At 37.7% G+C, this 11,292-nt stretch overlaps 1 protein-coding gene across 2 annotated transcripts in view; it reads left to right on the top strand.

Moving 5' to 3' along the window:
- Window positions 1–5,993: 5,993 nt before the first annotated feature.
- The window catches only part of gbf1 (golgi brefeldin A resistant guanine nucleotide exchange factor 1), a 90,883-nt gene continuing 85,584 nt past the window's right edge, over window positions 5,994–11,292 (top strand). For both annotated transcript variants that reach the window (XM_008306801.1, XM_008306800.1), the window contains exons 1-3: window positions 5,994–6,278; window positions 8,646–8,750; window positions 8,974–9,040. In XM_008306801.1, coding sequence (XP_008305023.1) covers window positions 8,655–8,750; window positions 8,974–9,040 — 163 coding nt within the window. In that variant the 5' untranslated portion in view covers window positions 5,994–6,278; window positions 8,646–8,654. The remainder of the gene's footprint in view (window positions 6,279–8,645; window positions 8,751–8,973; window positions 9,041–11,292) is intronic.

Here is an 11,292-nt window from a genome sequence, read left to right as displayed (position 1 = left end):
CACACACACACACACACACACACACACACACACACACACACACACACACACACACACACACACACACACACACACACACACACACACACACTATCTCTGTCTCGCTGCAGCCTCCTCAGTGCAGCTTTTCAGTTTACCTGCAATGTTGTCGGTTAGGAGCGCTGCCGTGTCTGGCAGCCTGTCGGTACATTGAAATAAATAAATACAAATAAATTACTGTTTAGTTTGGCCTTTCACTTTGAACTTTGAAAAGAAAAAAAATCTAATTTTGAGCCAAAAAAAATAAATTTAAAAAAACTTTTCCCTTTAAGGTATGCCACACTATTTGACATACAGTGCTTCATAGAATAGCATATAAATATCTGATAATTTTCAATTGTGACACAAACCTCAATATTTACATGAAAACAGAGAAGGTATTAGATGTGCTTTGTGTGGAAGATTTGCAAGGCACCGGTCATTTCTTAAATAGTTTTTGAAATTCTGAATAGTGTGAAAAGGGATGTTGTGATGCCTTCATGTTCCCCTGTCATCACTCATTTTTGATCTTAATTTTCACTGAACACACACAACAGCCATCAGCATTATTTATGTTGTCTTTGTCAGAGGACTCACTGAATACAAAATATAATTTTTTTATCGACACGGAAATTTGGAGCACACAGGTCCCATGTAGAGTTTATGGAATCACTACTCATATTGTTCTGGTCTGAAGGAACCATGTGGTAACGTCAAGTCACTTTCCAATGAAAACTATATATTAAACTTTTGCACATCTATATAGGAATATGCTTATTTAAGTTATTTGCATATAAGTAAAGCGCATATTCACTTTCTCTCGTGATAAAGAAGAAAACCTCATTTCATTCAAGCTGCTTTTTCAGGCTGCTGTAGTCTCTGAAGAAGAAACTAGCTAAATATGACGAGCAACCACTGACAGCAGCTGAAAAATCAATCAAAGAGTCAGACATGAAGGCACCTGAAATATGACATACCAGCACAAAATACAGTGAAAAAGTTTCAACAAAATACGATCGCAGTATTCTTTCCCTGATTCCTGTTTGACAGTGCTTGGAATGGGATGTTTGAAATGTAAGGAGAGCCCTACACTGATTCAAAGAAACCCATGAATCACATTTATTTGACTAGTGTTAACACATTCTTAACACAGCTGTGAGCTTTGAGATATGATGTTAGTGTACACAACACCAACGCCTGTCATCTTTCAGTGACCTTTGCTGGTGGTGCTGTCGCAGGAGGCTTGCAGAATCGACAACCAGAGCAGGCTGGGCAGGAAAATGAGCAAAAATTTGTTGCAGGTGTATTTGTTTTTCTGTTACACCTGGTGTGTGAAAATCCCACCTTGCATGCCAACGCTGATAAACTGCTTTTCATCATTCTGCAGGTCAAGCTGTACTAAAGGGTTTACAGTATATGAGGACAGGGAGGGAGTGAGGAACCGGAGACAGTACATTAGATTTTATTTTGTAAAAGCTGAATGGACCAACTGACTAAAAGAACAATTTGACTGCGCAGCTAGTAGAGCAAGTAGTGGAAAAGATGTGAGCCAGATCACAGCCTACACAAAAGACAATGTAAATACTGCTTGACTTGTGTTTGTAAGAAGTGGATTTCCATTCAATAGCTAAAGAAGTTGTTTGAAATGTGTTTTAGTTTGTGTGTTTTTCTTGTTTTGGTATTGTCTGTTACATAACATGCTCCATACAGTTCTAATGTCTGTCATGAAGAAGTTATCCAAGCTTGGCAGCCTGTCTGGTATAGTAAAAAATAAATGTATCACCCTTATTAAAGCTCATTTATAAACACATTTACTTCATTTGTCGCATGTCTACTGAGACACATGCAGTACTGTGCAGTTCATTCTGCAACATGACAGCCACACAGTCATAAAGAACTATCTTAAGTCACAAGAAGAGCAAGGAGTCCTGCAACAGATGGTGCGACCCCGCAGAGAACTTATCTCGACACCATGAAGTCAGACTGGGATTACATGAAGAGACAGAAGATACAGTGACAGACTGAATCTACTTTGTAAGTTCTCAAAGATGTTAAATAACCTACCTGCCAAACACCTAGACAGTCAGTGTGCAAGTGTTCTGAGAAGAACTGATGCTCTTTTAAAGGCAAACGATGCAAAACAAACACACAAACAAATAAAACAAATATTAATGTAATTTAGTTTTTCTTCCTCTTCACTACACTTTGTTTGATAATTATTGATGAATAGAAATTACATGCTGCATTTTCTGAAGGTAAACTCTGCAGAGAAAGTAAAAATGGCAATGAGTTGATTTTGCCGATGTTCTACATAAAGACCAAAAATGTGTGCTCACAGGTATATGTTACAGTTTGAAGCTATAGTTGTCGTTTATCAATTTTGTTTATGCATGTGCACTCTTTCTCCAACGTATAATTTGCTTTTACCGATCTTAACTTCTTAGTATTATATATTACATTGTACAGACCCAGACTACTCACTCTTTCCACTCTTTCCACTAAGTTAAACTAACAGCCAAACTATAACAGGGCAGCTAAATTAATAAAGAGATATGAAACATTTGGGGGCTGCAAGGTGGTGCATCTAGTAGCACTGTTGCCTCGCAGCAAGAAGGTCGCCGGTTTGCATCCAGGTGAGGACATCGGGGATCTTTTTGCGTGGTGTTTGCATGTTCTCCCTGTGCAGCGTGGGTTCTCTCGAGGTTCTCCGGCTTCCTCCCACAAGGTCCAAAAACATGTTGAGGTTAATTGGTGATTCTAAATTGTCTGTAGGTGTGAATGTGAGTGTGCTTGGTTGTCTGTCTCTAAGTGTAGCCCTGTGATAGACTGGCGATCTGTCTTCCCCCTAAGTCAGCTGGGATAGGCTCCAGCCCCCCGTGACCCTAGTGAGGTTTAAGCATTGTATAGACAATGAATGGATGGATGGATGGATGGAGGAAACATTTATAAAATGTAATATCAAACCTCAGAGGAGAGTATTTGGGGGGACTTGCACACTCTAAACATCTTGGCAGAATTCAGATCGAGGGAGCTGCAGATTTGGATGAGCTACTGAGGATGCTTAAGGTTCTGGAGTCCAGACCATTTCCCCAAGAACAATGCTAACTGATGCAAAGTTAGAGCATTTTTATTGATTCAATCACCATGACATTCTCCAAGTTGAATCATCAAGTCCAATGATGAACAACTGTGTTAAAAACTGTCTGTTCCAAGATAGAAAACCAAAGTAGAGAATCATACATCTTCAAATTCTGTTATATGCAATCCTATCAGGGCCCTCTGAGGTTTATATTTTTCATGAAACTAAAACAGGTGTGTGTGTGTGTGAAATTTTAAACTGCTCCAATTCATGCCTAAATCTAATTTCTTCCCTTCTGTAATGGCAATTAGGCTCCTGACGTACTGTAGAATTCAAAGCTGTTCACTACTTCAAACTAGCAGACAAAACATGACGAGAAAATGTGACAGGGAATACAGAAATGAGGCATAAACAGCTCCAGATCAAAATGCTCATTCTTTGACTTCTCACCAGACAGCAGGCCAGATTATGAACTGGATAAAGGCAAAGCAGAAAAGGAGTATGACGGGGGTATCACTCGCTGAAGTGTGAAAGCCTCACCTACAAGCTTACAAAGTGGTAAATGTGCCTGAGGGGTTTTGTCTTAAGGATTTTGGATAAAAAATGGAATGCTAAAATTAAAGGGATCGCACTGTGCTTGTTCTCATGCAATTCATTTATGAACATAGTCATGTCCAAGACACTAGCTTAAATAAATATTTTTAGATTGGATGGAGTAAATGTAATCAAGAGAGATCCAGCTGTTTCATATGCAGCTAAAGAGGACTAGGACAGGGATATGGTGGTTTCAATGAAAGTCATAGTTATTAAAAATGGTTTCTGAGAAAGTTATGCTTTCTTGACTGACACTAACACTGGGTCTTTAGGCAGTCTGTAACTAAGTGTTGGCAATGTGAGAGACTATTTTAGCACTATTTGGGAAAACACTACAAGTGCATATGTTAGGCCATGACAAACATATGAAGCAAAATGTTGTTATTGCCTCAGTGGTGCACATGTATCTGCTAGTGTAGAAAATGATGTGCATATATTTGCAGAAGAAATGTTGAAATTACAAATCCCACAGGTGATCAAACAGTTTACAAAGAGCAAACAGAGGTCTGACACAAGTGAATTCTCCATGCTTTAAACATAGAACAGTACTTCATGTGTGGGTGCTGAGAAAACGGTGGCTTCTGATTGTACAAAGAGAAAAAATGTTGTCGGATTGTAGCTGTGAAATCTCTGCATGGACATTTAGTGTGAATTGTGGTACCTTCTCGACACAGGTGTGTGTCTTTGCAATGTTTAGTTATTTCAGGTTGCCACAGATAGACACCAAACAAATTCAAAACACATCTCAAGTATAATTAAAGAAAACTGGATGCATCTGACCACAACTTAAAGTATCACAGCAGGGACAGAAATAGCAGTAAAAGGGAGGTTTCGACTTTTTAATTTCTTTCTTTATTGTTTTTATGAATTAGCAAACATTCTAACTAACTTACTAAAGGGAAGAAATGGCATAAATTGAAAACTACAACATAGAGTGTACAAAAAAATAAAATAAAAATCAATGTACATGAATGTTACATCACTACCCTGCACAGTTAACAGTCTATTTGAATAACTTGAATCTGCAAAGAGAAGCGCTCCTGTTGACTCAGTGATGTTGAACTGTAGCCTGTGACAAGAAATAAAAAGATAGCTGTTAGGATGGAAACTTTCAACTTTTAATATGTGGGATCAGTGTCTCACATTAATGTCATTTACAAAATGGAACCCACAACGGGCTTACTCTTTCAAGAGAAGCAATGCACAATGTACTGCACAAATAATAATACTTCAATAAAGAAATGCAATCTGCAACCATGTAAAACATCGTAAATGAACTCAGTCAAATCAACTCATATAGTAACAAAAATATTCAACCATCACTCACAGATAGTCTTTGTACTGGCTTGGTAAAAAAATGGCTTTGACAGCTGAAGCTTTAAGTCCTGTGTTTAATGAGGAAGAAACTCTTTCAGCTTAGAAAAAAATAGAAGAGAAGATAAGATAAGATAAGATAAGATATATTTGTCTCACAGTGGAGAAATTCACGTTGTTGATAGCAGCATTAACACAGAGACACACATATATGAGACAGAAAAAAATGTACATATAAATATAAGAAATAGTGCAAACAAGAAGAAAGCAAGTCTATCTGTGGCCAATATTTATGTGACACGTTGATTCAATAAAAACAGTTTAGTAAACCTAGGTTTATTGAAACCTAGAATATTAATCCTAGGTTTACTGAACAAAGTTAGATAATTGAACTAGTTTCTCACTTTCATAGCTTATAAGATGACCTTAAATTAATTATTCACTCAAGCAGTCCACCTAAGTGCTGTTAAATCACATTTTAAATCAGCAAGCCAACTTATGTTTGTTATGCTGAATGAACTTATTTTTTTGCAGTGTAAAAGGGAAAAGGAAAAATTATTTATATTTAAACAGACACTTTCAAATACAGCACATATCAAACGTATTACAGATCAGGTGTAAAAGGTTTTAGGTTTTGGAAATGTTTCTCATCAGATGAATGACATCACAGACAGACATTATAAAGGGATGCCCCTTTTAATGGAGAGTGCAAGCAGTGCTTTCGTCATCAACCCGGCGCAACCAGCCTTTACTCCACTACTAGCGCCTTGGTCCCGCCCTCATCTTGCTGTAACACAAGCCAAAAAATATTTTTTTTAAACTCCCTGTTATTTTTTATGACTTCAAAAATATTTAAAGCACTAATGGAACTTATATTTTCATTACCTGACACATACTTGGATTTTGACGCCCAATATGACTTTTAGTAATGAGTTTAGTAGCATGTCAATCAAACCTCCATAGTCAAGTTAGGTTGAGAGTGCAGAGCTTTTCCACGTCAGTGTGTTTACCAGAAACAGATTGACAGCTGCAGGAAGGTGTACACTTTATTCACTTATGGAGCATTTTTTTGAAGAGTGAATGAATAAGCGTTGTTTGGAAATATTACGATATTACACAGTGGAATGTCCGGCATTTTTAGTTTGTCTATTTGTCGTAGTGAACTGAACTTTGGTCTTCTTCGTTCACTGTTGGCCGGCTAGCCTGCTAGCTTGCCGAGCAAGGCTAGCATTAGCTACAGCAGGACTCCATCTTTGAAATAGCAGCCACACAGGTAAAATACTAATGTCGAGAGTTTCAAAGAAGCCACTTCATGCATTTGTCAATTGGCTTTTTGTTTTGTTATATCAAAGAGGTAATTGAACGTTTGAAAGGACAAACGCCAATAGCCAGTTGACACGCTAGCTAGTTGGAGGTAGCTAGGTAGTAAGCTATGAGGGCTCTAAGGAGGTAATTGGTCTAATGTATGCAACGAAATAGCCTCTAAACAGTGATAGATCTTAACTAAACGGTGTTCATGTGACCTGTCATTATGTTTTTGTTTAACCCAGATGACTGTCAACTGTCTTTCAACCAGCTACTTAGACGAGAGATCGCATGTTAGCCTTCCCTTTGAGTAGACGGTCCTACATTAATCTAATTAGCCAACTACCCAGCTATCTTTCTATATCCTAAATTGCTATAAAGTGTATAGCTTGAATCATTCCCTTTTGGTGCATTGCTTGTTATGTTAAACTTAGATAACATGCATTGGGGGTTTCACAATGACTGTCCACGATGCATGAAGATATCTTTTTAGAACAGCACGCTTTAGTTGGCTGTTTTTGCATTTCTGACAACAGAACTGTTATGCTCTTGTTCTAGTCAGCTGTTTGTTAAAATAGAACACATTACCAGCAACCTCTGACATCTAAGAGTAAAGAAATAGTCGAGAGTTCACCCAGCAACATGCAGTGATTCATAATCTTCAAAGCCAGTCTGACCATAGGCATCGCTAGGTAAACTCATTCAAAGCACAGGTATATATATATAAGTCACATTTTCATTATAAACTGCTTCCTAAACACCTGTACTTTTTACAAAAACGTGACTTATAGCTTAAAGAGTCCTCTAAGACAATCTAGTGATTTTGGATTGAATTAATATACTTGACATGACACATTGAGGTGACTTACTTTCCAAGGCCACTGGACAAAGGTGCAGGTGTATTAATATAAAATGTTTCTTTACATCAAATATCTTGGAAAGAAAACATTTGTGGGGACCAGAGACTAAGTTTAAGCTGAAAAATTGCCTAGCAACTGTGGCTAATTAAAGAAATGTCAGATGTGTCTTTCTGATTACAGTCCAGTTGTAAGCATTGGGCTCAGTCTTTTGTCGTTAGCAATATTTACTATCCTTAAGCAGAACACAGTTGCAGGAAAATGGAAGAAACACTGCATGACTTTGTATTTAAAGGAAAACCATATAGTGCATAATACAAAATGCCACCCGGGAGAAGTTTCAATCACTAGCCATGGTGGCATCAGTTTCCTGGGTATAACTGAGAATGGCATGTTGATCTCACAGTATATGTTCATTAATGTCCAGTGTTTTCTCTAAATACAGAACTTTGACTTGGTTTTGCGAGTCGTACTGTACATCTGTAATGCAGTATGCACTGTGCAGCTGAATTATGCTAGAAAATATCAGATCAGATCCAAGAGCCCAGAATCACTGATTCAAACTGAAGCTGTGGGTATTATCAGCTGTAAGCCTGTCACTGTGTGTCCACACTCTAGCCTCTACCTATCAGGCTTTCATCCCTGTATTATGTTGAATAGGCTGCTTACTGTGTATTTAAAAGAATGTGGCCTCAGCCACTCAGTCCTTATTCTCATAAATCTTCCTGTACTGTAAGACTATTATCTGACATGACTTTCATGACACAAAGAAAAAGGTTAATCCAACCATTTTGAGCTATCCTGCTTTTCAAATATGAACAGCATGTAATTTTGATTCTGTTTGGTTATCCGTATTGGTTTTAGGCATTGTAAAAGTGGGCATGGAAATTCGCCTTTCGGTTCTTGGGTTCCATATACATTTTAGGTTGACAGTCCTTAGATTTTGACTTGAATCAAGTATTGCAGCCACCAGAGCACTGTGCACACTCTGCCTCACTGTGATGTATGACAGAGTACATTTTTATTACTGTCATGGAAAATGTAAATTTAATATTGCTTATGACCTAATATTGATACAGATATTTTAGCAATAGTTACTTAGGTGTTTTGAATAAAATGTAAAGATTAGCTGTAGTTCTTTCCTTTGAGTTATGTGGTTTGTTGTGTTTTTCTCCCTCACACACCAGATATGAGACTTCAGTAGCACATACATCCTTCTGAAGCAACAATTGGTTCAGTCTGAACTGACTCTTGCCTCTAACAGCATCAGTGACTGCTGCTGAAAGAACATCAGCAGGACAAGCTTTCTTTGCCTGATTGATTCATATAAAAAATGTTGTGGAAAAATTACTTAAATTAGGCTTCATGAGTATACAGGAAGTCTTCTGATAAGCTATAGCCCAGCCTGTATGGCTGGATTTTATTTTTATTTTTTTTTATACCAAAACTGACCATCTCTTGTTCTATTTTTCTGTCAGAAAAGCAGCATGGTGGACAAGAATATCTACATTGTCCAGGGTGAAATTAGCACTGTTGTGGGAGCTATAAAGAGGAACTCCAGATGGAATACACACACTCCACTGGTAAGCTGAGCACAAGTATATCCTGTTTTTTTTTAGTTTTAATAAGGATTTGAAAAAATATGTGGCTAGAGTAGAACTGTTAACCTGTGGTACAACAAAGTGTTGTCTGTCATGTGCGTTGGGAACTTCTTCAGAGGCAATAATACCATATATGATAAATGCTGTCTGTAATGTCCTCTCATTCATCCATCATGCTCTTATTCTTTTGTTTTTGTCTGCCCAGGATGAAGAACAGGACCCATTACTCAACAGCTTTGGCCATCTCAAGGAAATACTCAACAACATAAAAGGTATGTGGGCCTGTGCTAATCAAGGTTTTGTGCAAAGTAGTTTCGCTTTGCCAGCCCGTTCTGTGGAACATAACGCTCTTTCTACATCTTACTATAATTCTGCTATAGGTTAAAAAAAAAAGATCTGGCTTGTTTGTGTTTCCTTTAAACCTATCACAGTCGTTGTGAGGGAGGGTAAGTGAAGGATGCAGCTTCAGTGTTCCCTCAAAATAGTGATGGCTGGAGTTGTTGTGGTGGAACATTTGCATGCAGGAAGATGAACACTGTGATTAAAATGGATAATTCACCGCAAACAACTTGCAGAGCTGCTTTCCTGCACGATCCAAATGCTCAGCAAAACTTTAAATTTCTCTTTCAGTGCAGTAGGTCCTTGTATGAAAAGACTGGAGTGCAAGTGTGTCTGTATATATGTGTGTTGCTGTTTGAGAGAATGTGTAGAAATCAATAGGTGTGACAGGTGTCCAGGTGGAAGAACAGAGAAGCTGTGTTCAGGTCTTGGCTTTAAGTTGTTTGTCGACCTCACAATGGGAGGTACATAAACAATGTATTTTAGGTTTATTTAGGTTTATTATTATTAATTTATTTTATGTGTTTTAGGTCAGTTAGGATTACCAAAATTATTTCTGTTTGCTAAATGCCAGAATCATGAGAGAGAACTTTTTAGAGAATTTTTTATTACTTTCTTCAAAGTCAGAAGTTTACCTACACTAAGATTATGATGCCTTCAAACTATTTGGGAAAGCTCAGTTGATGATGTCATGGCTTTGGAAGCTTTTGATAGGTTAACTGACAACATTTGAGTTAATTGGAGGCATCAGCTGGAAAATGTTTTCCTGCCTCCAATGACTGGATTTTCCAACAAGACAATGCCCCTTGCCACACAGCAAGGTCAGCTGAAGCCTGGATGGAGAACCAGAACATTCCAACCAAGAAAAGAAAACATGGAATGACTAAAAGTACTGTTTTTGGCAGTACAATGCCATAACTATTGATGTAAGAACTTAAGTGATTTTGGTTATTATCAAGAAAACCATGGAAAATGTCTAGATATCAGCTATTAAATTAAACTCTTGTGAGCTATTTTTATTGTTGTCATTATATTTGTCCAAACAAATGTACTTTTAGTTGTATGAAATGGAAGAAAACAAGGGTGGTCTAATAATTTTTCCATGACTGTATATGACTGTGGGGGTGGGGGGTTGTTATCTGTAAAGCACTTTGTGTTGCATTTTAGTTGTATGAAAAGTACTATATGAATAAAGTCTTGATTGATTGATTGCTCACTCAGGAGTAGTCTAAAAGTCAGTCCAGGAGCCCATCTGTTGTGTTACAATAAATGACAGCTGCTGATACAGACAGATTAGCTGCACTTTTGAATCAGGTGTAGTTATTGCTGCAGCTTGATTGGAGCATGGGACTGGGCAGCGGTCCAATCAGTCACAAGGGTAGGTGGGCAGAGGAACTGGACTAGGAAAGCCTGACTTTTGTAAGCCAGGATGACAGGCTGGATATAGAGCAAGCATGGTATCCAACCTTGGTCAGGAGCACATACCAATTTGCATGTATAAAAGAGTCAAAGTAGAGCTACGCATAAAGGATGATGGTGTAAGGCACCGAGAACTATAACAGTAGTGTTTCCTAATAATACTTGACAAAAACATATAGAATAGAATAGAATAGGATACAATAGAATAGGATACAATAGAATAGAACTTTATTGATCCCTTTGGTGGAAACCTCAGGGAAATTGTTGGATTTGCATATATATAGTGAAAAGTATTGTTCCTAGCACAGAACCTTGTGGAACTCTGTGACTAATATTTGTGGTAGTGGAGAAATCATTGATGTCATGAACAAACTGAAGTCTGTCTGATAAATATGATTTGAACTGGCCAGGTGCAGTTTTTGCAATCCACTAACATATTCTAATCTCTGTAATAAAATGCTGTTTTTCATTGTAATCAATGCAGCACTGGGATCTAACAGAACATGTACAGAGACAAATCCACAGGCTAAAGCTGTGAGCAGATCAGCTGGTCACTGTCACCAGTGCTGTTTCTGTGCAATGATGTACTACAAATCCTGAATGAAAATCTTTAAACCATTCCTGTACAAATGGTCACATAACTAATTTACAAGAGCTTTTCCAATGATTTTAGAAGTTAAGAAGAGGTTGGATATAGGTCTATGTTTGACTAAAGCATCTGGATCAAGCTTTTGCTTTTTAAGTAGATGCTTCATTACAGCAACAC

The sequence above is a fragment of the Stegastes partitus genome, unplaced genomic scaffold (assembly GCF_000690725.1).
Source record: "Stegastes partitus isolate 25-593 unplaced genomic scaffold, Stegastes_partitus-1.0.2 Scaffold47, whole genome shotgun sequence".
Classification (NCBI taxonomy): domain Eukaryota; kingdom Metazoa; phylum Chordata; class Actinopteri; family Pomacentridae; genus Stegastes; species Stegastes partitus.
Note: the sequence above shows the minus strand (reverse complement) of the source record. Positions and strands in the feature narration are given on the sequence as shown.